At 53.2% G+C, this 26,986-nt stretch overlaps 6 protein-coding genes across 6 annotated transcripts; 3 read left to right on the forward strand and 3 right to left on the reverse strand.

Annotated features, from left to right (window-relative positions):
• Nucleotides 1–1,666: 1,666 nt before the first annotated feature.
• On the reverse strand, nucleotides 1,667–3,244 carry CGCA056_v006712 (uncharacterized protein; the record flags this gene model as incomplete). The annotated part of the gene is made up of 2 exons (XM_037321961.1): nucleotides 1,667–2,696; nucleotides 2,766–3,244. 2 exons carry the CDS (start codon nucleotides 3,242–3,244, stop codon nucleotides 1,667–1,669), a joined length of 1,509 nt encoding a protein of 502 aa, XP_037178727.1.
• A 6,570-nt stretch (nucleotides 3,245–9,814) lies between these two features.
• On the forward strand, nucleotides 9,815–12,225 carry ERF4 (Ras modification protein ERF4; the record flags this gene model as incomplete). The annotated part of the gene is made up of 3 exons (XM_037321962.1): nucleotides 9,815–9,937; nucleotides 10,783–12,069; nucleotides 12,124–12,225. 3 exons carry the CDS (start codon nucleotides 9,815–9,817, stop codon nucleotides 12,223–12,225), a joined length of 1,512 nt encoding a protein of 503 aa, XP_037178726.1.
• A 1,028-nt stretch (nucleotides 12,226–13,253) lies between these two features.
• On the reverse strand, nucleotides 13,254–14,955 carry STE3 (Pheromone a factor receptor; the record flags this gene model as incomplete). Its single annotated transcript, XM_037321963.1, has 3 exons — nucleotides 13,254–13,749; nucleotides 13,804–14,284; nucleotides 14,334–14,955. 3 exons carry the CDS (start codon nucleotides 14,953–14,955, stop codon nucleotides 13,254–13,256), a joined length of 1,599 nt encoding a protein of 532 aa, XP_037178729.1.
• Nucleotides 14,956–15,993: 1,038 nt separating this feature from the next.
• Nucleotides 15,994–16,543, forward strand: CGCA056_v006715 (Single-stranded DNA-binding protein RIM1; the record flags this gene model as incomplete). Its single annotated transcript, XM_037321964.1, has 3 exons — nucleotides 15,994–16,271; nucleotides 16,340–16,428; nucleotides 16,491–16,543. 3 exons carry the CDS (start codon nucleotides 15,994–15,996, stop codon nucleotides 16,541–16,543), a joined length of 420 nt encoding a protein of 139 aa, XP_037178728.1.
• Nucleotides 16,544–16,852: 309 nt separating this feature from the next.
• On the reverse strand, nucleotides 16,853–18,590 carry GSH2 (Glutathione synthetase; the record flags this gene model as incomplete). Its single annotated transcript, XM_037321965.1, has 4 exons — nucleotides 16,853–17,876; nucleotides 17,925–18,073; nucleotides 18,127–18,202; nucleotides 18,283–18,590. 4 exons carry the CDS (start codon nucleotides 18,588–18,590, stop codon nucleotides 16,853–16,855), a joined length of 1,557 nt encoding a protein of 518 aa, XP_037178731.1.
• Nucleotides 18,591–20,280: 1,690 nt separating this feature from the next.
• ATRX (Protein CHROMATIN REMODELING 20) lies at nucleotides 20,281–25,902 on the forward strand (the record flags this gene model as incomplete). The annotated part of the gene is made up of 3 exons (XM_037321966.1): nucleotides 20,281–24,978; nucleotides 25,034–25,567; nucleotides 25,666–25,902. 3 exons carry the CDS (start codon nucleotides 20,281–20,283, stop codon nucleotides 25,900–25,902), a joined length of 5,469 nt encoding a protein of 1,822 aa, XP_037178730.1.
• Nucleotides 25,903–26,986: the final 1,084 nt, after the last annotated feature.

Genomic DNA, 26,986 nt, shown 5'->3' on the forward strand with positions numbered 1-26,986 from the left:
TTGTCCGACGCAAACGACTGACTAGTTGGTCCCACTACCGAAAGCCGTGTCTGCGGACTCCCGTAAGCCGGTGGCTTGCTTGCCTTCATTTTTTTCAGCCTCTTGGCCAGAAGATTCATATCGTACCGCCGTAAACCCCATGCACTGTGAATCATGCTGCTCGTCGAATGCAACCCCTCCCCTCCCCTAATCGACTGAACTACTTTGCCCTGATCGGTTCGTCCGACCTTGAGGAGAGGAGGGGCATCGTTATGCCGCCTGCTCGTGTCGGGCTGTCCCCTGTAACGTTGATGACCACTGTCTATGCCAATCCCGGGCTTCGACTTCATAGCCACGGGGAACAATCCTTGACTTGCTCGAGACTGCGATGTATGTACGCGGCACTTTGTCAACACAACGACAACGACGATGACTGCGAGTCAAAGACACTGGTCAACTAGGGCCTGCCGTTCGTTCCAGCCGAGATGTTGCCATCGGCCCAGTACCATGAATCAATCAATCAACCCTGGTGGTGTAAGTCCGTTCAACGCCCCAGAGCCAAATTTTCAAGAATGCAATTCACGGAGCGATGGCCATCAGACTTCAAAAAAAAAGAAGGATCTCCCCCAGGATTCGTCAACGTCCTTGGAGTTGGAGTTTTGGCTCTTCCGAAACCGCCGGCTCCATCTTACCCCATCCAAGAACCCTCGGGGGGTTGTGCGTCCGAACGGGCCTCGCCTACGGATACATAGCTGACGCTCTCTTCCTGATCGCCGTCCAGGACACATTCGACGTCCACCCCCATTTGCTCCCCCCTTCGGCGCCGGAGCTGTCTTCCCGCCTCCCCTTCACTTCCAAGAAAAAAAGAACCATGGGCCGTGTGTGATCTTTGGGATCTGGGCCCGGGCTCGGGTCCATGGAAAGCTCCGTCTGTTCGCCGTCGTGCCTCTCGGTTCCAGCCACCCGCACAATGCCATTGTGAGCCGTCGTCTTGGGGTCATCCGCTCTGGTCTTCTAGACTGTCGTTTGGAGTCTAGTATCACGGCGCCGAAACGAGGGTCAGAGAGCATATATTGACGACAGGCAGACGAGCCTTCATTATTCGGAGATGTGTGCGTGTATCCGTACGTGGCAGCACGGAATGAAGTGTACTTGAGTCTTCCGTGTCGCTGTGTAGGTTTGGTTTTGACAACTCGCGAAACCTCGTGGTTGATAGTAAGGGAGTTGACAACCTCTCAGACACACGACTTCTCATGGACACACCTGCTAATGTTCATGGTCACGCTGCTTCAACGGCGATTCTTGGTCATCAATATCACCGCATTCTGGCAGGCGTCAAGTCAGGTACACATCAACCAACTTTCGTCTTGTTCAATTCCACAGCAACGCCGCTTCACCTGCAACGCTGCTTGCTTGTTGGAATACTCGTCGATAGCTTGATTCGACACTAACAATACGAGGTAAGTGATGCTCATCAACCCAGCGCGAGCTATGCGCCGCAGGAACCATTACAACGCCAATAACCTGACTCGTATGCCGTGTATACCGTCACCCTGACCATCCGTTTTGAAGGCATAACCCCCCCCCCGGCCGGTGTCTTCCTTATGACGGGTCCCCTTTTTTTTTCACACTCTGAGAACAAGAAATCTCACAAACTCCTGTAAAAACCATTCACCGCCTGGACTGCTCATCGCTTCGAAACTCGACTCGGGGGTCGGTCTGTCGCCATTCTGTGGCCCATCGTCTTTCCATTGCGGCCCGACCTCGAGCTCCGTTCCGGCAACTGCTTCTTCTTACGCTTCAGAAGCCCACGGACCGTCTTGAAGGGCAAAACCAGCAACGCCACCACCGCAAAGAATGGCATTGTGATGATGGCCCACACTGACTCTACCAGCCACTGCAAGAATCCCGGCCGCGCGGCGCTGTTTTTGGCCGCGGCAGCTGCAAGTGCGATGGCGTCGTTCAACCGCGTGTCAACAGCCGCAAAGCGTGATTCGGTTTGAAAGGCGAGCACCGTAGCTTTCTTCTCATACCGTCGCACTGCTCGATTCAGAGCGTCAAGATCGGGCTGGATGGCGTTGCGAACATCGCGAGCAATGGCGGCCTCTTGCTTGATTTTGGAAGTGTCCGAGTTACCATTCTGCTTGATCGGCGTCGGCTCCGGTCGTGATTCTAATAACTCTAGCCTGGCCATCAATACCCTGACTTGGTCCGGCGTAACAGCCTCCTCTTTGAACGGGTTCGCGTGGACGTCTCGCTGTAGCTGAAGCGTCCGGCACTGGACTAGCTTCATCATGTGTGACAGCGGGCGGAGCTCCGCAGCAAGCAGAAATATGGTTAGGTTGTAGTTGGATACCAGCCCCTCGGAGGGACGGCTCAGCTGCGCGCGAATGGCATGCAGAAGATATGCACCCAGCATGGGGAACATGAAGCATGATACCAAAGCCAAGATCTCATGTACCCAGAGCTCGGCCAGTGCGTCATCCTTCTTCACATTTTGAGGAACCTTGAGCGCCGGTTCCTGTACCGACGACGTGGGTGTGGTGGGGACCTCGGACGCATCGTCAATGCTTCCGTTGACTGCATGACCGTTCAAGGTAGACGCCGTCGACGAAGGGCTCCCTACGGCCTGTTCGTTCTCGCTTTCGTCGTCGATGACCGCACTGGTGCTGACCTCTGCCCGAACGCGCACTGCCTGTGCCGAATGGTACCAGTTCCTGGACGACGATATCAGCGCTCGGATGATCCTGTCCCCCGCAACGAGGAATTGTAAACGCCGGACTTACCATGGATGTGTCACAGACCAGTGCAGGAACACGGCCGACAAGCCCAGAAGCATTATATCCGTCACGACAGCGCTGCCATTATTAAACAAAAGACCGCCAACGGCCGGGAGGAGAGCAAAGGCTAAAGGGATTGAAGCCCAATTTGACATGTCGTCGGATGATGGCGGCGGCACCCCCGTCGGTTTTGGGTTCAGCAGGTCTCTCGCCTCTCCAAAGCTATAATCTGACAGTGTTGAACTTCTCCTCCGATGCAGACCAGCTCTCTCGATGAAGGATGTCTCTGTTGGAAACTGGCCGAACGGCGTCCGGCGCCGCAGTTGCGAGGACTCATCGACAGTCACGGCGCGTTTGATGGAATGGCCGGAGGGTGCTGGTGATGGTGTCGCGCCGGGCGAGGACACGGTCTGCTTCCTGCTGATATTGCTCGCCGCCGTAACCGGCGTAATCGGGCTTCGGGGGCCTCCGTTCTCGTCGGACATGGCCAAAGGGAGGTGGATGTTCAGTCTAGATCAACTCTGTGTAGCCGCAAGTTCCGGCGTCTTCGGAGTGTTGTCGCTTTCAAGCTCCGTCGGTGGAGGATGTTGTGTCGTTTCTCGTGTTGTAGGGACAGTCGTAGGGACAGTCGTAGGGACAGTCGTAGGGACAGTCGGGAATCAAGAAACGGACATGCAAGTCCAGGCTAGGGACAGGCAGTCGAGGGGTTTTGAGGATTCCTCATGCGCGACGCGCGGGCAGGCGAGCTAAGGTAGTGCAGAGCAAGACGAGCGGAGAGGGGGTTTCCCGAGGCAAGACAATCTCCTGAGCGATAACGCAGCAGAGGAAGCTAAGGAAGGGGGAGAAAAGCGAATTCGGAAGGGAAAGAGGAGAAGGAGGAAGAGGGGGAAATGGCGGCGACGGCGGCGTGCCACAAGTCGTGGTGTGTATGTACGTGCGACCGAACCGGCTCAGTCGTTCAAGGGCGAGTGAAGCGCCACGAGCTGAGGGTTGGTTCGTCGCGGCGGGAATGGACGTGGTTTTAGTTTGGGACTGGCTGGTGGCGACTTGGGATCGTCCCTTCCCTGCCTTTGCCTTGTCTTGCCTTGTCTTGCCTTGCCTTCCCTGCTGGACGCAGCTAAGACACGGTGCTAAGCTGCTAAAGGTACCCAAGACAGCTTGATCGAAAGGCAAGGTACCGCGCCGTGATTGGGCCAGCGGCAAGCCTGACGCTGACGCCGACGCTGCTGCTGATGGGTGAGTCGGGGTCTCGAATCGGGGCCGGGTACTTATGGCCGAAGTATCCGTACGGTTCCTGAGTGCCTTAAGAATGGGACGTGGAATGAGCAGCTAGGAGCTCGACCAATGGAGGCGGGGATGCGACGGTATGCAGGAGCAGACAAGAGGTGAGGAGAAGCCGTCGTCGAGCACGCGATATCTACGTTATTCAGCTAGGTAGGTAGGTGCATTGGATATCTATGGGAGGAGGTAAAGGTATGGTACCTAAGGTAAGCTCTGTTGATGTTGACCAGATCGAATCCATATTTACTGGTACAGCTGTGCCGAACTGCCCCAACAGCAACCTACCCGACAGCAGACCGGCTTGCTATTGCTTGCTCCTGGGCTACTGGGCTGCTGTTCCTCCTGCTTGCTCCATGTTTCCTGCATGTCTAACTGCGGACTGCAGGGATGGGGATGATGCACCTTCAACGTCACCCCCACCCGGCCACCCTTGGTCACTTCGCGTTCCTCACTGGCTGCAGCTGCCTTCTCCAGATTCTCGGCAGGCTGCTCCCGCCGCCGCCCCAGGGCTGCCCACCCTGTAAGGATCCACTGCGCACGCCGTCTGCCGGGAGAGCTTCTCCGCTGCAACCTGGCTGGATGCGCCTCTGCAACCACCATGGCACGCCTCCCGCCATGCCATGTACCTACTTGCCTGAGGTACCTTACCTGACATACCTATCTTGCCCTCGTGCTTCTTTGCTGCCCGGTGCATAATCGCAATCTCCACGTATTTTCTCTGCGAGTGCTTCAACGGCGCAACTAGCGATACCGTCCTCAAACTGGTAACATCTTCATCTCGGTATTACAGTGCTCCTGTCCTCCTCCCATCGGCCCAGCGCCGAGGATTGACCGCACTTGAAACAGCCATCTCTTCGCCAGTGACCCGTCCATCTGCTTCCTCGGCAGGTCATCATATAGAATCCCTTCCACCTGCTAACATGGGATATGAGTATCGGCACCTTCCCTCCCGTCGTCAGAAGTTCGCTGCTTGCACCTGACATCTGCCCTGTAAACTTATCTGCGCCCATCGCGGCTTGAGTATCTAAACACAGGCAGTTTCTGCCTCCTTAATGCAACAATTGGCGTTGAGAATCACTGGCGGCGCCTGATGCCTCGGCATCGCAGTCCAGGCTACTTCTTGTGATGGCTCGACTTTGCAGTCATTCGTTGTATGCCAACGGGTAACAACATGCAGCCACGGGCTTTCGCCTTGCCTTCCGTCCCCGCCCCAACAAAAACATGGACTGCTGCAGCACCGATGCTGTCATATTCAGCCAATCCTCTGTAGTATTTCGTCTGAATCCACGAGCCTAGACCGGGTGATCAAAATCGACCCCGTGGGAGGTAAAGCACGGGAAGTGAATCTCTTGCTTTCGCGGCGAATCTACCTCAGAGGAAGACCACCATACTGTATCGCCTTGGGACGAGCGATTGCTGTGCTTTCTTTCTTCGTCACGGGGCCTCGACATCGTTGGCCGTGCCCCGGGGCTGGCCGAAGCGACCCTGTCATCGTCTGAATTAGACCTGATGGTTCAAGATAACCTCAAGCGAGCTGCCAGGATGTTGAACTACACCTCGCTGCCGCGCGGTTCGGATGAGCATGTGGTGCAGTAAGGTGACCGAGGTCTTATTCCCGCGACCGCGTCCTTCAGCCCTTCTCGTTCCAAGCGCGCCGCTCTCATTTTTCTTCATGTCGACTTGGGAATGTTCAGTCTCGACCCCGCAGACCGGATTGCGAGCGAACGTTGTAGTGGCAGGATACCAAATGCTTCCCTTAGCCCAGTCAGAGACGCGGCTCGACTGCGCCAAGTGGCCACAGCACAAAATGCAATCGGACGGCCGCCATCACCTTATTGCCCTCATAGGCAAGTCAAAGCACGACCAGTTTCCCTGCTGGAGGTCACCTCTAGCCGAGATGTTTGGACTGTCGTCGTTTGATGTTGCAAAAAGGAAGACGTCAAGACTTGGGTGTTTGCATCGCCAAACCCATCTGAGCTGATGGAGGCTGGCTGAAATATGTCTGAGAGTCGGGTGTCAAACGGAACCCCGCAATTCCCCTAGTTGGTCACGGCAATGTCTCATTGACATGTGCCAGCCGCGAGAACAAACGAACCGTGGAACCGAAACCTGCGGTTGAACACAAAGCGGAGTACTCGTGTCCGAGATGTGTCATTTACAAACTCGAAAACAAAATTATCTTCCGGTTCAGAGCTCCGGCGCCATGTGTATTGCTCAGCAAGCGCGACCGCGCGCAGCAGTTGGCTGTCTTACCCGGACAGCACGATCGACACGTAGAATGCCCTGCTCGCTTGTGTGCCCCATGGGCATGAACGTTGCCAGATTGAGATGCCAGGAATGTCATCCTTCCGTTTGCAAGGGATCACTTTGCTCGTTCGTCCGCCAGTTCAAGCTGTGTCTGATGTCCAGAAGTAGACTCAATCTGCAACGGGAGGTTGACCGCCCTGAGACAGCTCCCAGCCAAAGCAAGAAGCTCCGGTCGGATTTGACCTGTCAACTGTCTGCATTCTGAGCCTTCCAGAACCTGGTGTTTTAAGTCTGGTGAAGTCAGGCATATTGGAAGGCCCTTATATCCAAGCTTGCAGGCAAAGTGTCCAAGGATGACAGAAGTGACTTCATCCAGCCGCGGGCTGCTAGTCCAGGGCCATCGCCGGGTACCTCATGGTGGTGTACCGTACCTGAGCCCATTTGGCGACCCCCCTGGTCGGATTGGCGGAATCACCGCCCCGCTAGCCGTACCTGAGTTGCCAGATTTGGGACCAGGAATTGTGGTTCGAATGAGAGATCTGTCGAATCTCAGCGCGATAGTCTTGGGGAACCTTGTAGATCAGCGTCCCTTTTAGTGCTTATCTTCTACCCTTTAAGCCCAGCTACATCTAATTTGTAGAGGTTTACGCTATACTATGCAGATTCTGTTTATACTTTAATAGATATTTACTATATATATTATAATACTATTTATAATAACTAAGAAAGCTTTAATCTAAGTTCATAAAAATATTATTAATAGCTTTAATAGTTTATAGATAACTAATATTATATAAAAAGGAGAGCATAAGTTTTTTTTTATTAATCGTTTTTAATGAAATTAACTTATTATAATTAAACTTATTAGAATATATAAATTATTAAGTTAATAAATTAGAAAATAAAATAAAAAGTTAATTTTATTATTTCAGTAAAAATACATAAATAATAACTTTAGTTTTTCGCTAATAATATAAATCATAATATTAGATCTCTAGATAAATCTAGAAATAAATATTATTATTAAATATTTATTTACTAAATTATTAAATTTCTCGTCTTTTAATCTAATAAAAAGATATTTAGTATTAAAAAAATATTAAACTAATTAATAATAACTTTATAAAATATTTAGAGATAATAAGAAGATAGAAGAGGTTTAAAATAAGTTTAATAAACTAAATAAATTCAAAGAATATAGAAATAAAGTAATTATAGCGATTACTATAATCTTCTCTAACTATTAAAGCTAAGAGAAGTAAAGGGAGAAGGGAAGGGTGGTAGTTATAAGGGTAGCCTGCGTGCTAGCAGAGTTTCGAAAAAGTACACTTTAATACACTATGTCACTTCAAAGTGAATCCCTTTTGGTGCTTATTTCTTGTTCTATTGACATGTCTTGGGCCAAGCAAGAAAATTCGGTAAAGCGACAAGGTAAAGGAGGGTGAGAGCAACTCTGTGCCCAGCCAGCCAATTTGCCAGCCGTTTGGGGCTTTCGAAGGGATACTGTTAAATTGATGGGGTCGTTTTGTTAAATTGACGGTGTCGTTAACATCTCAAAACCAAGTAATATATCACATAACTCCTAACAATAACCTAATGCCTAACCCTAACTATAACACCTAACTTCTTAACCCTAACTTCCTAGCTTACCTGCTGAGCGTTTTATTCTACGATTTGTCCTCGTTTTTCTATAGTTTTTTAAAGTCGAGGGATAATATATAGAACATGTTAGTATAACGGGTCTGCTTACCTCAGCGCGCACGGACGGTTTTACCCTACATAGGCTTAGCGCGGGCAAAATAACAAAACGACCCCGTCAATTTAACAGCTACCCTTTCGAAGCTCCAAGAACCTGGCACAGCAAGATTCGAACTGCATGGAAGGCGTCTCATCATGTGAAAATGAGATGATACGCACAGACGCTCTGGTCGCGACGGCATCTGCTTGATCAACGCGCAGAAGGACGAAGGGGGCGCGAAGAAGCGCGTGGCGTATGGGTTCGTCGAGCTGTGGCCGTTGCACCATTTTGGGAGTTTCGAGGATAAGCCGCTGACGAAGCAATGCTCAAGTCGGCTACCTACTTACAGACGCCTACCTATCGGAGGAGAGAGGAGGCTCAATCTTGTACATACGTGAGAGTGTGCTCGGATCGTGTGCAATCGTCTCCCTCATCCCGAAGACGTGGCCATCCCGATGAGCCGGTCAGCAGGACCACTGAATGTTTTGCCAAACGCGCCGCAAGGTGTCATCGGCAACATTGCCAACGCTTGAAAAAGAAGTCTGCCGACGCGGACAACCCGGTCAAACCCTGGCCTCGTTTTCTCGGGGAGCCAGGGGAGCCAGGGGAGCCAGGGGAGCCAGGATGGTTCAATGGGCCCGGGAAAGGGTATAGGAAGGAAGGTAGTGAGTGCGTCACCTGGAGGCCAGGCTGGAAAAAGTTGCCCAGCCCGTGTTGATTGAGGGCAAGGCAAGGCGAGCGGGAGCCTGGGTGTTGGGCGAAATCTCTGCAGAACGGTAGAGCAAAATGGACAATTTAAAGCACCATGGCTGGTGAGGCGGAAAGACAGGGTCCTGCCAGGCTGAGGAGGTTCCGGGATGGCTACAAGTCGTGAGGTTGGTTTTGAAGCAGCCGGCGTCATATATTGTTGGGCTGGGGACGGCTCGTTGGAAAGCGTTTCCGCATCGTGTCAGGTCCTTCTTTTTCTTTTCTTTTTACCGTGAACCCTCCCGCCTCCACCGAGCCTTGCATCAGGAGGGAGCTTCGACGCTGTTCACTGTATCTGTGACAGAGACTGCCCGGCGGAACGTCCGGCTGTCGAGTCGTCGACTTCTGGCCGTTTCCCCCAAGCAGCGGGGCATTTTTGGGTTTTAAGCTATTGGTGTCTGTCTCTTCTTCTTTCTTCCCTTGTCTCCCACCCTCGACTCGCCCGCGACAAGTTTTTAGGCCGACATCTGACATATCGGTCGCTCGAAAAGACACACGATAGACATCGCCCTCACCCTCACGGGGCGCCTCCGGAACCAACGGCGAAAACCAGACGACTATTGGAGGAGTGAAACCAAGGACGAAGAGACAGAGACGGGGGAACCGGCCGCCAGGCAAATCGTGATCTCGCACGAGGCCGACGGCGGACCGCACAACCACCACGCGATACATCGTCACCAAGCAAGCGCGTCGCCTCACCCAGCAGCAGCAGCAGCAGCAGCTTGGTGCCCACCCAGGCAGAAACATATCGTCACGGGCCTCGCTCTACCCGACAGGATCCAAGCAGCAGAGCATAGCGCAGGCACAAGCAGGCAAGCACGTACGCTCGCACGCACTCACGCATTCGAGGAGGAAAGTCTTTTGGTGCTGGGCGGTCCAGGTCCAGGCTCTTCACCGTTCCTGCATCAACGCGCGGGCTTCAAAGCTCAAAGCTCACCCACCTCCACAGGGCCGGCCCAGAGCCAAGGACCAGTGAGGTAAGGTAGGGAAGCTTTGCCTTAGGGAAGGCATCCCCAGCCTCCAGAGCAAGAGTCTTCCCAAAATGCCGGGACCGAGACTCAGGGCACACTCACAGGCTAACCCAATCTCGGCGACTCTCCTTTCCCCCCTGAACGCTCGCCCCACAAATCATCACTCGCTGCCCCATTGCGCCCTCGTCACGCCTGTACGGCCGCCAGTTTTTGCCAATAATTGGCCCTCATCATTCACCAACGCGACTAGGCGCTGCTCCCGTTGGTGCTGCAGCAAGAAGACCCATCCCCGTCCAGGTCCCCATCCTTCCGTTGGGCTTGCTGCCGCTGCAGGGTCGTTGCCGTCGTCGTTGTCAAGCAGGAAAAGCAGCCGCACCACCACCACCACCACCACCACCACCACCACCGCCGCCGCTACCACCCGAGATACCACCTGCGACAGCACATTTTGCTCTTCCCGAAGCGCTGTTGTTGGCCGCATAACTCACGATTGCATTGAGACCACCTCCGCCGCCAGCAGCACCAATACCTCCACCTGCACCACCCCTACCGCCTCTGCGAAAGCTAATCCTGCTGTCCGAGCCACCATCGTCGCTGTCGTTGCCGCTGCAGTCGCTGCTTCTTCTCTCGCCTGTCTTCTGCATTTCTTTGTTCGAGGCTCCACTCTTCTAGCCGCAAACCTAATCGTTTTGCTGCACGACTCCAACCTGCGCTGTCGCTTTCTCACCAGTCACAGTCCTTCGACGTCCCCTCCATCTCTGTCGCCAGCGCATTTCCAGATTTTCCCGTCACTGCCGTCGCCGTCGCTCCCGTCGAGTAGAGAGGCCCTGGCGATCTCCACGAGCGTGGCCCAGGCGTCGCTGCAAACTCCTCTTCGACCAGACCCGTACTCCACAGTTCCCCGTAAGGCCGTCGACCTCTCGGCGGCCTTCCTCGAACCATCTTTCCCACGGCTTCCCACGCGAGATTCACCTCTCCGTCCCCCGACCCGGCCACCTTAGATGCATCCGCGAACACTCGCCTGCCCACGCTATCGCAGCAGCCTGCCTACCCTGGCGCTTCCCCCGACCTTGACCGTTCAGTAGCCGCTGCCGGCCTGCCTCAGGGCCGCAGCCCATCCTTTCTTCGCGGTTACGACCCCAAAGACTATTTCACGCAGTCTCCCTTTCGGAATCGTGCAGCCTCCTCCGCTGCCCGTCGCCTACCTCATCTTTCTGCTGCTCGTCTCTGGAACCCAACGAACTCGACCCCGCGACTCCCTGAGAAGACCATTCGCAAACGACGTCCATCGACACCGCCTCCTCCCGCAGTTCCTCTATCACATCCGACCCTCGATCCCTACTCCGTCGATCCCTCCGATCCCTTGGGCATCGGCGCAGGCGATTACCCGCTTTTGACACTCCCCGAACAACGTCAGACTAGACATTCCACGTCGAACCGCGCAAGCCTCCAGCTCGACAGAAACGCCGAACACCGCATCAGCCTTCCGCCCTCGGTTCGTCACTCATACGACGGAAGAAGATCCGCCGACCCTTCACCGACGTTTCAAGACCCCGACTCTGGCCTGGGGGACGATAAAGGCGACGCGCCTGCAGAACCACCCGTCGAACCTCGAGTTACTGGCCTTCGAAAGCGAGGTCAAAGCGTGTCAAACCCTCTGGTCGTGGACTTCGCCTACGTCGACAAGGGCAAAGGAAAAGCAATCATGGAGCAGACTACCGAGGCACAGGTGCGGGGGACTTCTAAGGACTTGGAGCGTGGACCTGATGTGCTTCCACGCATTTCCAATGTGTCGGCCGGCGATGGAATCGGCTCGGCTATATCCTCATCGAACTCATCTATCATGGGAGAGGAATTGCCGCCAGATCTCGGCGAGGAATGGGGCCCCCAGCACCCGTGTTTCCCGCATCTAAATCCCCACGTTCCGATCGACTCTCCCGAGTATCACAACACGCGTATCATTCGCATTCGGCGGGACTGGTTGTTGGAAGGAGATTTGGCTCCGACGTTCTCAAATCTATACCCCGAAATTCTTGACCCGGCTGGTTTGTCAGAGCAAGAGTTCCGCCGTATCATTGACAGGCTGAATGGTGAGCTTGTGCCAATATTCAGCCCATACAACTGGAGAAACATAATGGACAGTGTCCTGGGTTTGGTGACGGGGTGGTTGTGGGATGACTTGGGCTTCACTGGCGTCAAGGCCCGGCTGAAGCGTCTGGAACGGTGGGTAGACCAATGGAACAACGAGATGGAAAAGACGGTGGGCAACGAAGACCCCTCAATGGCGCCGCGCATTATTTCGTTGAGGCGGACGGGTTACATGACTGTGAGTCTTTCTCCCCCGGTGTTTGCAACGTTCTCGAGCTAACGGTCCTCGCAGCTGGACATACAGATTCCTGATCCTGAAATCGCCCCGGCCCCAAGCACACCAACAGGGTCGGGGAACATGCCCATGGAGCCTCCGGCTGCCGTGACGGCATGATCCCACGCGAGGATGACAGGCCCCCTCGGCCTGGCTTCACATGTTTGCGTTCTTCTTTTCGAATCCGCTATTTTACCGTACGCTCTTTTCTAATATCGGATCGGCGGCGACCTCGGCTGCACCACCGACATGAGTTTATACGACCATAGCCGCGCTCTCACGAGCTCTCGATATCCTTTTTACCGGGATTGTTCTTTCTTCATCCCACCTACCACAGTAGTACCTTATACCAAAGGCATGGCGCGGAGTTTTGGGTCCCCGGGCTGGGGAATCGGTTACGAATGTGATTCGACGACGTTTTTTTGTTGCCTTACTTGGTTTCTTGGCTTTCAAGTCTTTTTTTCCCACCTTATCCCTTTTTATTCACCAGAGTAGCAGTCTGCAAACTTTTTTTGAACGTGGGCTGATGGAGGAGATGACCGAGCCCGCTTACGAATGGGGCTGATGATGGATGGACGGAGGCAGTGAGCTCGCTCGCTCGGACCTTTTCCGACGCACGATGTTAGGTAGAATGATGAGCTGCTTTTAATTTACGTAGATACCTATCGGCTTATTCGCCTTCTTGAACATGGTTTACTCTGGTTCCTTATTCGACTCTACGTATTCATGAAATCTGTGCCATGCCACAGCAAACGCGTCGTCTGTCTGTCAATATTTGAGCCAATCGCGGTGATGCCGGCACCGCCACCGCCGAGAACCAGTCTTCCCAACATTCCATTACTGCTGATCGTTTCCCAGATGTCAAGCAGACCCTCCCGTGTCTCGTCAGTCGTGTGGTTCACGGTACACCCGCCGTTTCAAGCGGGATACGAGTGATACACTAAGCAGGTCGGTCAACGACCATGCTCGTCCTGCTTGACGAGTGTGACGTGCAGAAACAATTGGCGGTTTCTTGGTGACGCTCTCAACAGGTGCGGTAAGAAATTTCTCTGAGTCCCTTCAGCAACTGTTCAGAAGGCGTCGTGGGCAAAGTTCGAGAGCACATGGAAAGTTCGACCCGTAAAAATAGGCAAGGAAGACTTATGAAATCATCTCCGGCGCTCCTGGCTGTAGGTTTCTGGTTGTTCCATATGCGCTTGAATCATGGTCATCAACTTCGGCTGAGGAGATAGTCGGGGTAACCAATCGTCTTGAGTTGATTGCTCCGCTTGAAGGTGGTTCATGTCCGACCCCAAGTGTGCGTGCACACGGGACTTAGCCGCCGGTATCTGTTTGCCTGAGAATCCGTGGACTCCCAGTCGGCCGCGGAAAGAGCCAGTGAGATTATTGAGGGGAGAGTCCCCGTGATGATAGCCTCCCTCATTTGTCTCTGAGGAAATACACCTGGCAGTGGTATTATCTTTGTGCTCGCTAATCGCACAGGGTTCGGGTTCTATGACGGTAATTCTCATGTCGTCGGAAGGGTCGTTGACCTCTGTGGTGTATGGTGGAGGTGGCGAGGATAACGAGCCTTGCCCCTTTGAAACCTGGGTAACATGAACAGATCGACCGAAACTATACTTTGGAGACTTGGCGAGCGTGGACCTGATAAGTCTTGGTCAGCAACGTGATAATATTTTCGGGACGCTTAACACTCACATTGAGACTGTCCCCCAGGAGCCTGCTGGAGTTTGACCTGTGCTTGATGTGGCGTCGTCACTTAGTCTCGGGAACACTTTATCGAGACGCATGGTCAACAAACAGTGACGATATGTATCCATTGAGTCTTTGCTCATGCCGAAGAAGACGAATATTGCTGCTGTCGTGATGATTGGTAGATAGTTGGAGTTGAGTTCGAAGAAGGTTAGTTGGTCGTATGGGTATAGGATTACCGAATCCCATGGCCAGGCGCCGTCACCATAGTGAATTTCTTTGAAGTCGAATGCTTGTAAAGGCAAGTAAATTTTGATCTGGTAGACCGCATAGGTGCAGGAAATTGGGACGTAAGGAACAAGAATGCAGGTTGTCATCAAGAACAACCTACGCCGTGTTCGATTCGATCTCGCAGTGGTTGAGGAGTTTGAGACGACAGCAGAACGAGTTGTGCTCTCAATCTGCTTAAATCGTCTCCAGGTGAGAACTGTGCAAGGGGTTAGCAGACAGGTCTGTCATATCTCGAGTTGACTAACCTGAATAGAATCCTGCCATCAGAGTCACAACTGGGATTGGCAGCAGAAAGAAGACGATACATGGCCAATTTGGTGTTGTACTCCATAAGCACCCCTTGAGTGTGCCAATGATGTATCTCTGTCCTGCCAGAGGATATAGCCAGCCGACTTGAATGACGGGGAGCGGAAATATTATCAAAGCCTGGAACCACATCCTCTTTCTCTTCTCGATGGTAGTGAGCGGACCGGCGCGGTCTAAGTTGACTTGCTCTGCTAGATTTCGCATGATGGCGGCGATCGATGTGGCGTAGATGGTTAAAGCAGGTTGGTAGAGGTAAGGGTGAATATCGCACCAGATCCAGCCTCTCCACCATTCTTTGATGTTGTCGTCGCGCCAGATGAGAGAGTTGACGACTGTAAGAAGGTTAAGAAGGATGACTGTGGAAACGAGCACAACCGCCGCAAACTCGCCGTTGCGATACAGGTTTCTCAGCGGAATCAGACAAACCAGGTTGGCCAGGCATGCGGAAACCACTCGGCAGACCAGGTTGGCTTTCATAGAGGGTGTCGTATAAGGTGCTGTTGGCAAAAGAGGAATCACTTCGAGGCTGCGGGCCATCAGGCTTTCTGAAATGGGTGCCATGTTCATGAAAACGAGAGACCCGATGGTCATGGAAAACGAAGATAGAATTACCCCTGGCTTTATGCCCTTTCCAAATGGTGCGACCAGGGCACAACAAATCGCCAGATGGTTAGTGGATGAGAGCCATGTGCTGGCGGGAAGGGAACGCAAGAGGCGGGTAGTGTAACTGGAGGAAGTATCCTTCGCAAGCCGAAGTTTTCTGGAGGGGGGGGGGAAGGAGGAACGAGGCCAGATTGACATAACAGTAGTCTTTGTGGCTAGGACAGCAGGGCGATGTATGCCCTACCGGGAAGGGACGAAGAATCCCGCCCCTTCTTCAAGGCGGCTATGGAGGAAGGTCCTGATGATACGAAGCCTTGACGAGAAAGGAAAGGGGCACTCTCGGACGCAACTGCAGAGGTCCTGCGTCAAACTGCGTAAGGTAGAAACACATCTCAGGCAACCAGCGGGCCGCGTTAACATGAAGGCATAATCATATTTTACCACGGAAAAATAATGGTGAAGCCCTTGGCTAAAGTCCAAGGCAAATGGACGTGGCGGTTACGAATCTCCGCCCCAGGCTCACAAACTTGACCTGTCGAGGATCAGATGTGACAGACCAGCTGATCATATCACATTTGCGAGCGGAACACAACCATGCCTTCCTAAAGAAATACAATGATTCATTCACTCAGAAGATGGTTTCGCCCTGTTAGTGAGCTGTTGGGCTTTACATCACCCAGGCCATTGTCATGTTCTGAGGTCTGATGTGCCTGCGTTTAGAAATGCCCCCTGCTGGTTCATAGTCGCCAGCTTACCATTTAGATGCATAACCCCCGATAGCAGCACTACCGAAGCGTCGCATGAACCTCATTCCCAGATGCACGGGCCACATCAATGCTGGCCCTATCTGGGGAAGTTAGTGATCGCGTCCAGTCGCGTTTGGCGCGGGTTTAGCTCACCGCAAACCTCTCGCCGACTCGTGTTCACCATCGTCTTGCTTCATACACTCCTTTGAAACCCCAAACACCACAAAAATCGCCCTTCCAAGCCGTCAACATGTCCGCCATGCTCTTCCGCCGCGCCGCCGTTGCCCCGCGTATTGCCGCCCGTGCCTTCAGCACCTCCCCCGCCCACAACGTTGCCCGCATCTCCATTATCGGTAACCTCGCTGATACCCCCGAGCTCCACGCCACCAGCACTGGCCGCGAGATCGTCAAATACGCTGTCGCCAGCAACAGCGGTTCCCGCGAGAACCGTCACACCAGCTGGTTCCGTGTCACCAGCTTCGCTCCTGAGGGACCCGGCCGTGACTTCCTCCAGAGCCTGCCCAAGGGGTACGATATAGCGACACCACGTTCACTTTGCGAAAATTTCTGTCGACTGACATTTAATGACCCTTTAGAACCATGGTTTTCGTCGAGGGCGATGCCTCCATGAGCACCTACCAAGATGCCGAGGGCAAGACCCGCAGCTCTCTCAACGTTGTCCAGCGTATGTTCCGATCGATCGCTTCACACAAAGTGAAATATTCGAGCCTTCTGACTCTCCCTCAGGCAACATTGAGGTCCTTAGACGCCCTGCCACCGGCACTCCCGCCAGCGAGTAAATACGTCCGTCAATGCTATGAACCGAGTTCTTTATGTTGAATGACGACTACGAGAGCCCACCATCCGATGTTGACTTGAAAATGGCCCTTCTCCACTCTGTGCCGGGATTTCTTTTGTGTGATGACTTCAAATCGGGCCTGATGAGGCACGTTGTACAAAACTTTTTGGGGACGATAATTGATACCACGGGTTATGCTCTCTAATGCTATATGTATCCCTGATGACACGCAAAGCTCGATACTGGTCCCAGTTCAAGCTTGCGGCAGGCGGCCTGAGGAGTCCGATGGCTTCGTCTGCTCCAAGGAGCATCAGACAAGAGTACAACTGTCCATGCACCCGAAGCCAGCCGCGACTCCGCCCTCATTGCTCGTGTCGCCCTTGGTGCGGAGCAAGTAACCGGCCTCCTTGTTATGCACTATCTCACCGGTGCCCTGGTTCCATACCGCCGTCCCGTAGATGCCCAGTTCGCAGATAACACCACCCTCCTCAAGGTCACCGTTGCGGAGAATGATATTGTCCTGCTTTGGAGGGGTGATCAGCTCCATCAGGATATATGACCCCCAATGGGACTCAGGGGTCTTCTTCAAGAATTCGGGAATGTCCTCGCGGTAGTGGTTGTTTCCACCGCCTTCCCTTTGGGGTTTCAGGACGTAGTTCTTGCACAGTTCGGGATCCTGGGCGATCTTGCGCGCCTTGAGACCAGCCTCGGAGTTGTCCATGGGGAAGATGTTGGTGAAGGTCTGCCACACCTCAGCGGTCTGAGGAGAGTCATCGGCAATAAAGCGACCCAAAACTGAAGGAGACGATCCAGACCTCGGCGTTGCTAGAACTTGCTGAATTTTCTTGCTGCCTGCTAACTGGGTCAAGACGGTAGGACACTTGATTGCCGATGACCTCTCCAGGTGGTAGCGAGCCTCCCAAGTGCTCTCGTCGGGATAGTCCGACGGATCATACCAGCATCGAAGGTACGAGACAGCGACCTCAAAGACCTTTGAGGGATCTCTAGGCACCTTGTAAAGAAGCTGACGCTTAGGCGTGTTTGCGATTTCGGTGTGCTTGAGAAGCTCGGAGAAAGGAATGCGAAACACCTGGACCGGGTCAGGAGAGCTGGTGAGCGCATACTCGAGATGTCGCTGGTCGAAAATGTTGCGCTCGCCACCTTGTACAACAAAGATTACACACTTCGTGTGGCCGAGTTCCGAGGGGCCGTACTGGTCGAAGGCAGCGCGGATGCCGCCTGCAAGACCCTGGACACTCTGGTTCTCTGGCAAATCCAGAGAGCCCGACTCAATAGAGCGGTTCAGCAGGGGGTACTCAGAGACGGAGAGAAATCTGCTGGTATTAGCAACGCACTCTCCCGAACAGATGAGACAGACTCACTTGTGAAGGAGCGAAGTACGAGACGAGAGACCGCCAAAGGATGCAGCTATCGTGTTGAACTCAACTTGCTTCACCTGGCGCTTGGGTTGGCCTGATGAGACATCCTGGTGAACAAGGTAATCGGACCTGAATAACCCGAGTGAAAGGTTCTTGACCCAAATTAGCCCAGCGTCAACGTATCACAGCATCCAAGCGGACGAACCTGGGCGTAGCCCTCCTTCTTTACTCTCAAATGAGTATCCCAAAGTTTGCCGATGAAGTCGTCGCCGCTCTTTACCCTGTTTGAAGTCAGACATAATCCAGTGGCTTCAGCGTGTATCATTACGACTCTCCCACATAGAGCGTTGCAGGAACTCACTCATTGACCATCTCGCTCAGGAACTCTTCGTCCCTACTGATGGCGGCATATAGCTCGTTGTAGGTCTTCTGGACCGACCGTGCTTGTGCAAAGCACTGCTTGGGGAATGGGCTGGGGAAAAGCGTGACTGGCACGTTGACTGCTAGGATTCCCTTTGGGTCTACTTCCGCTGAAACAACGGCGGGAGGTGGTCGAACAGACAAGCCGTGGCCAATCGCCCAATCCTTGATGGTCTGCACGAGCGCATCCTGCTCTGGCTGAGAAAGCCGAGGGGGGTATTGCTCCGTCGTAAGTGTTGCAGATGCCATCTTTCAGCTTCAGCGCCCACAAAGCGGTTGGAAGTGCAGAAGGCAGAAAGACCACTGAAATCCTGACAACTGTTGTTTGAGAATCAAAGGTAGGAAGTATGAGGCCCGGACGGTGTCCTCTCTATCTCGGCATTAGTAATTGAAGTGCGCTCAAAATTATGCAGGTGGTAGACATGCTGAGAAATCACTCGTACGAGTAGCGTTGTGTGATCCTCAATCCCAAAGCTTAGCGTGGTGTTGCGTAGGCTAGGTACACAGCACTCGTGGAGTCTCTCAGGCGGCGCACAAATTAAATCTGGACGATGACGATGCTAAGAGACGTTGGCCCTGGGCATTTAGCAATTGAGAGGATGAGGGGCATCACAATTGAAGGAGGGGGAGGCTCTGATGGCCCCACCGCGAAGCCCCGCGACTAGGTTTCCCAGCTGAAGAGTAACTGTCCTGCAGAAGACGTGCTTGAGCTAACTACGTACGGCAGTGTGAGGCAACGCAGACGGCTGGGACGGAGAGTTGAAAAATTAGTTAGGCCAAGCGCCGAGGCACCTTAAAGAAAGATATCATGTCGCAGGCAATCATTTATATGACAAAAGGGGCACCGCTCTTTCATCTTGGGGTTGAGAAAGATCAACGGGGATTCATATCAGAAGACAGCAGGCTCAAGCTGCAATGCGCTGGTCTTACTTACCCCTCCACCCCACTATCTGCTTCTTCTTACCTATCTATGCCTTATCAGTTATCTTAACACCGAAATCCATCACGTGTCAATAGTGGATTCTCAAAATTAGGCAAAGGATGATCAAAGCCTTGCAGGCACCGCGCCGCTGCCCGCACTAGTGGCGGTGTTTATCTAGGTACCTAGAACCTACCTACCCAGGTACCTTATCGACTCTGCCAGCGGACCTACCCTGCTGTAACAGTTACCCCCGTCGCATCTGTACATGCGCTAGAGGGGATGTGGGGCGAGAACGACTTCCTCCGCGACTTCTACACCAGCACGCGTCGTGAATTGAGAAGTCATTGCACCTGCTGTCTACCCAGTCAGCTGGTTTCTATCCTTCCTGCGCATTCAAAAGCAGACTGTTCACACGCCTGAACTCAAACTCGACCTTTCTCAACGTCACCCCGTTTTTTCAACTGTCCGTCCCTCGCGTCTCGACGAGGACAGTCCTCGGCTTTCAGCCGCCGCTCACCACCTGTTTGCCTCGCCGGGGTTTTCATTCCTTTGTCTTTTTCTACTGCCCGGGGACCTTCCAGAAAATTCCTTGCCTTCACCTCGAGTTCGGAGGAGGTTCTTCGACTAGCGTCTCTACCTCATGCGGAGATGATTACATCGCTGTATGCGACGTCTCTCTATCTCACGACACTTACGCCGATGCACACGAACAGCTGCCAGATTCGTCGTAAGTCATACCTCAAAATTTACACACTCTGCTCTCGTGGCTACGCGGCCCCGCCTTCTCTGTTCTGTCGTCATCCCATCAGAGCATGTTCAAGAGCTCTTCCCCACTTACGACGTGTTTGGAAAGAACACAGCTCATCTTTCTTGCCTGTCTAAGAAGGTAGTGCCCAAGCACTCCTGACGGGAGCCAGACTCAACGCACCACTTTCTACTTCCTATCTCCGGTTTCAGAGACCGATGACAACTACTAACACTGCATAAGCAACGCGCCTGATGGCTTGAAAAATCAAAATGGCAGGAACCGATGGCGATCCCTTCGACTGGGATGTCGACAAAGTGGTACATGAGCTTTGCATCGCCGACAAGCGCTCCTGGCTGCCCCGGCAGGCCAGCAAAAGACCCGATCCCCAAACTCTTTCCAACGCCCTGAGAGAGAACGAGATCGACGGAGAGACCCTGCTGACATACGAGGATGTCATGTCATCCACGAAAGGCCTCCTTGAGACCCTGGGTCTCACCAAACCAGCACACCAGATGACTCTGGTTAAGGCCATTACTTACCTCAAGTCTAAGAGCGCCGGCTACCGACAGCACAAACTTGAGTCAGCGGGTCAAGAGCTTGAGTCTCAGAACAGCTCTCAGGAAGCGCCCTTCGACAATATCCAACAAACTGCTCTACAGCAAGGGTCTAGCCCACCACGGTCCTCAAGTGATCTACCTCGTTGTGAAGAATCCGTCGCAGAGCAGCTCGGCGGTTTGGCAAATACGAAGGCGAACGGCGACCCCGAGGAACCGCCTCAGAAAAGGCGGAGATTAGCGCCTGTCTTGATCTCCACGGATGTCGCTGGGCTTGGCGTCGTAAACTTTCCCCACGCGGCGACAGGCGTTACACGACATTTTCCTCGCAGTTACTCGAAACCGGATTGGTTGGATACCACATCCAACGCCTACTTTGGCACTCAGGCTTTGATTACCGCTGACCTGGTCCCCAAGTCCAACTTCGTCGTCAGCGAAGACAGTATGCTCACACAGAGTGAGATCAATGGCTTGGCTCCGGCGGGAAAGCATGTCCTCGACCTAGCTACTCGTGGCAAGGTACCTGCGGGAAAACGTCGTCAGATACACCGGGCTATGTCACGACTGTTTCGTAAAAATAACGAATCTCTGAACAGTCTCAACAGTGGCTTTCACCCCCAAGTCGAACCCTCGGACGAAGGAGACGAGATTCTGCCAGCGTTTGGCGAGTCAGACGACGAGGAATACGATTCCGACACCATGAGAGAAATGGAAGAAGAGGCGGAGGAAATCAGACAAGAGAAAGCCCGGAAATCCCACTTGCTTTCTGGTGACGATGTCGACCGCGTGATGCAAGAAGAAATACTGCGCATGGAAGAATCTTGGGAGGAGAGAAAGCTTCCCCTGAAGCAAAGACATGCAAAGGCGCTATGGAATCGAGCACGCCGGCAGGGTCTCAAGCGGGCCATGGCGCAGGCCCATACACGACTGGCGGGGTTTACCAACCGCATTGAGAAGCTCTGCCTCGAGATGCGACGGAACGAGTGGCACGACGAGGATGAGCTGAAGAAGCAGATGCGCTGCCTCGAGGCCAGCGTTGAAGATCGGAAGAAAGATAGATGGTTCCTCGACGTTTTGCAGGGCCCCGAGCCTCCTGGACCAGAGTCATTGCCAAGGCTCCTGTTGCCGACTGCTCAACGCGAGGTTCTGTCCGATGAGGACGGTGAGGTCATCACAAGCGACGACGACGATGGCTTCGTCATCGACGATATGAGAGGCATTGCGTTCACTTCCGAGCCGGTTGAGACTCGGCCTGGTACCCCCATGGACTTAGACAACCCGGAACAGACGGCAGAGGTTGATCAAAGTCCCTTAGCGCTGCGACAAGAATCAATGGCCAAGACCTCTGTAGATCCCGGAGGTCATCAGGTTATCGATCTAACATTTTCCGAATCCGAAGCAGCAGCAGCACCCCAGAAAGTTCACATCAGCCTGATTACTCCAACTAAGCCGAGGGATGTTCGTCCGAGCACGGAGATGGATGTCGATGAGCCGCAAACTTACCCTGACGAGGATCTTGAAATTCCGATCGATCGACCAGCGGATATTGCAGCTATTCCACCGGAAGTCTGGAAGGATCATAAAGACCGCGAACGACTCTTGATCTGCGTCTTGTGGAGAGTCCAGAGGAAGAAGTTGCAGAAGGACGTATTCTCAATCTTCCTCAGACTGACCTCTAGCTCAGTCTGGGAAGATATCATTTTACCGGCATTGTCAGACGACGAGGGCCGAGAGTTCTTTGGTGAAGTGTGCAACTTGGCAGCGCGGCTATTCAGAGTTTTCGCCCTCTGCAGAGTTCAAACTTCTGGATCTAGCATTACGAGAAGGATCACTGGCACCAAGGCGAAGAAACTTCGGGCGCAAGCGGCACTTTTCGAGCCTTTTTACGACTTTATGAGAGAGATTGAACCTTACTTCGTTGATCAAAACGAGACAGATGCCGACTTAGAAGACTCGGAAAGACTTTCAGGTGACGACATTGAAGATTCTCCGTCTAAGAGACGAATGAAACCCGTTGTACTCGATCAAACTGCAAAAGATCTTCGAGAGACCGACCAGCAACGTTTGCAAGAGCAGGAGAAGCGACGGATCGAGCTACGTAAGAAGCTGGCCGCGTCCGCCATTATTCCCAGCGACAAATCACGGTTGATCATCAACGAATCCAAGCAGGATGATCAAGGCTTGATCTACATAAACGAAGACATCGGCCGGCGAATCAAAGAGCATCAAATTCAGGGCGTTCGCTTCATGTGGAACCAGATTATCTGTGATCCCAAAGTACGACAGGGATGTCTCCTGGCTCACACCATGGGCCTCGGCAAGACTATGCAAGTCATCACTTTGCTTGTCGCAATCGCCGAGTCTGCACAGTCTCCCGACGAATCCATCAACTCTCAGATACCGAATGACCTGAGACAGTCGAAGACCTTGGTGCTGTGCCCGTCCCTGTTGGTCGATAATTGGTTGGATGAGATGCTGATGTGGGCCCCCGAAGGCCTTCTCGGGCCCTACTTCAAACTCGAATCTGCTACCAAACAGAACGAACGCATGCCCATCATTCGTCGATGGGACGACGAGGGTGGCGTCATGATCATTGGGTATGACATGTTCAAGCGGTTGGTCGACGAACCTGGTGAAGAACTGCCGAAGGAAAATGATGGCAAAACGGCCTGGAATATTCTGACGCAAAGCCCGAACCTGGTCGTAGCCGATGAGGCCCATAAGTTGAAGAATCCTGACTCCAAGATTGGCTTGGCTGCTTCACAGTTCAGGACTCAGAGCCGAATTGCGCTTACCGGCTCTCCCCTTGCGAACAGCGTCGAGGAATACTACTACATGATTGACTGGGTAGCACCTCGATACCTTGGGCCTCCTTCCGAATTCCGAGATCTTTACACCAGGACAATTCAGGAAGGCCTCTACGAAGACAGTACCCGCAGCCAATTTCGCATGGCCAAGAAGCAACTTGCTGTCCTGGAGAAGACAGTGGCCCCAAAGGCGCATCGAGCTACCATCAAAAGCCTGTCGAAGAATGACCTTCCACAGAAGACAGAATTCATCCTGACTGTCCCGGTCACGGACCTACAAGCTCGGCTTTACGACGCATACCTTCAGTCTGCGAGGGGCGACGCGGACCAACAGGTTTCGTCTAGGATCCTAGGAATCGTCAGTAATCTAGGCCTTATCGTCAACCATCCTAGATGTTGGCAGAACAAGCTTGCACAGGAACGCCGTCTAGACACCAGCAAAAACCCAAGCAACCGCTCAGCTAACCTAGCGTTATCTCCCGCGGTGGTTAGTAGCGGACTCAAGATGATGAACCGTCCGAAAGTCGACATTCAATCTGCGGTTTTATCATGGAAAACGCGTCTCCTCGTCGCCATTCTTGCCGAAAGCGAAAAGGTGAAGGACAAGGTTCTTGTTTTCACATCATCAATTCCGACAATGGACTACTTGGAGAACCTTCTGCGCCAACAAAAGCGCAAGGTGGCGCGTTTGGATGGTTCTACGCCAATCAACTTGAGGCAGCAACATATCAAAAACTTCAATTCTGGCGACACTCAAGTTTACCTCATTTCAACGACCGCCGGAGGAATTGGACTCAATATCTATGGTGCCAATCGCGTTGTCCTCTTCGACTTCAAGTACAACCCTATCAACGAACAGCAGGCAGTCGGCCGAGCTTACCGGATCGGCCAGCAGAAGCCGGTTTTCGTCTACAAGCTTCTGTCTGGAGGCACATTTGAGTCTGCAATGCAGAATAGATCCGTTTTCAAAACTCAGCTAGCTTCTCGCGTTGTGGATAAGGAGAATCCAAAGCGGTGGTCGAAAAAGGACAATGAATATCTAAAGGACCGCGAAACGCCGCCGCGTCAGGACTTGACTCATCACATGGGCAAGGACAGCGTCCTGGACAGTTTGCTGAGCAATCCGGAACTCTCACAGGGTATCTGTGACATTGAGACTACGGATACCTTTGAGGAGCATGACCCAGACGATGTTCTGACAGCTGAGGACAGGAAAGACGTGGAAGACCAAGTTCGTATGCATTCTCTTCGCATTACTGACCCTGAGGAGTACAGGAGACTGGAACAGGAGAGACTGAGCCGCACAATGCCATCTGTGGCCGGTCAAGCCATACCTCAGACTCCGATCCCCCATCCAGGGCTGCCTCGAAGCACCATTACCGCTGCTCCATTGGGAAGCCAAACCGCGATCAATGCACCAAGCGTCCCGCAAGTTCTCGTCAGCCACCAACAGAGCCCAGCAACCGCTGGAGGGCCAAGTACAGGTGTTAGTCACGCAGCTGAGCAGAAGCCACCCTCTGATCCGGCTGTTCCTGGATCTGCAAATACACCAACTTCATCGGTACAACCAGTTCTAATTTCGGGAACGCCCCACCAAACTCCTGATGTATGACCCTCGCAAGACTTGGTTTAACCTCATGAACATGGCTAACGATGTGTAGTCACGAGGTGCTCCACCGATGCCCATAGCTGGTGCTAACACTCACTTCGGAACTCATCCTGAGAACATCGCGGTGCTGGACGGACAAAATGCATCTGCTGCCGCTATAGAGAGTCCCAAGCCGCAGGCCAAGAAGGCGCCTAAGAAACGCCCATCTTTGATCAACTGGCCTTACCAATTCGAGCAAAAGATCATGGAGGCGTCCCAAAAGATTAAAGATACCGAGTTGCTCGTCCGGATCACAGAAAACCCCAAGGATATTGCAAAACGGGTCGCACACTCTACGTGGAAAATCAGGGAGGACAAGAAATTTGGCGAGTGGCCCAACCAATCTCACATGAAGGCACTCTGCCGCCTCATGGAGAGTCCGAGGTTCGCAGCGGCAATCCTCATAGGACACTTTACTCCAGCTGAGCTGGCCCTCGCGCCGTCCGTCGAGGCTTTGGAAGATATGGAAAAGGCGTTGGCGCAGCTCGGAGACCGGGAGTTTCGCGAACGGTTGAAATTGGGCACCGACCAGCCCGAGGAGCACAACGTATGACCCCGCCATGCTCAGTCATTATTGATTTATACGCCTCTCTGCAGCTCTTTTCTCGAATTTCACCTAGTCACGACTAATCCTTTGATCAACAGCAGTTCCCGAACGTAGACGGTCGAACGAATGCGTATGCTACGGCGGCGGAAATACGTGGCCCGGCGAATTCCGTGATGGACGATATGCAGGTTTTGAGGGACGTGGAAGGTCGCAGGCAGCACCGAACACCCAGACTTCCAACATGGGCTAGCAAGGCTGTCGAGGAAGCCAGTTTCGGGGAGCAACGACCACGGCCGCGGAATCCTTTTCAGCTATCACCGTCGCCTGAGGGCTAACGGGAGACATCATGTTTGTTTCACCTGTTTGTTATTTTTTCTTGGAGGGCGTTTTCCACATCGCATTGAGGAACGGAGGATATTGGAGTTGCATGACGTTCATGATAACCTTTGCTAGAGGCCTAGAGGAGGGATGTCAGGCATCCGGAGAAACTGTCTGAAGGGAGGTGGCCTGAGGTTTGCATTAGCATCGGCGTTAGGGCCACAAAGACCCGGAGAGATGAATCAAGACGACGTGGGATCTCAGAAAGACCCCGAAATCCCTTGCCATGCTAGTCCCTGAGAGTTGTTTTGTACCATACGTTACACGTGACTAACGAGGCTTTGCGTGGTGCGTCGTTTGTAAAGTTGATATGCTGCGAGCGTGGGCTTTTGGGGAAGATTCGAAAAGACATATGACCTCGGCGGGCATTGGGGCATGGAGGGGCAACGGGAATGGTTTCGGGGAATGCAGCGTCACAGTGACTCCTCCAGGCCCCATCACGAAAATTACACGTTGGTACCGCGCCGGAGGTTGGTCATTTTGAGATATTCTGGACGGAGTATATAGGCCAGCTCGGGAAGCGCCGTAACCGGCGTCTTTCGTACGATGGTTGGGGTCCACCCAAGGTTGATTTCAGGAGGCTCGAAAATGAGTAAAGTGGATATTTTGAACATTTGTGATAGGATAATTCTCAAATTTAAGCCGTACACGGCGAAGGAGCAGACACCGGGGAGGGGGGCAAGAAGAAAGAGGAAAAAAAAAAAGGTACATGGTGAGTAAGAAAAACGTGCAGGTAAAAGTGATCTGAGGTCTGGTCCCTTTGGACAGGGGTTGGCTGGGGGCTCGGTACCGTCCAACGAGATGGCGGGCAGTTCCCCAGAAATTGGCTTTAGATAAATTTTGATTGGCTCGGTGGCGGGATTTTCTGGACCCTGCAGAAGCCGAGACACCGAAAATCGAATGCGCGCGAGTGTTAGGCTGGGCCACTCGCCCATGGATGTCCCCCGTGCAGCGGCACTAGCAGCGCTCTGCAGGCTGCAGCCCAGCCCACTAAAAGAGCACCTAGGATGATGGCAACCCACATTCGGAGCGTCCCTCAGT

This window comes from Colletotrichum aenigma (assembly GCF_013390185.1).
Source record: "Colletotrichum aenigma strain Cg56 chromosome Unknown KSG_Cg56_contig04, whole genome shotgun sequence".
Taxonomy (NCBI): Eukaryota; Fungi; Ascomycota; class Sordariomycetes; order Glomerellales; family Glomerellaceae; genus Colletotrichum; species Colletotrichum aenigma.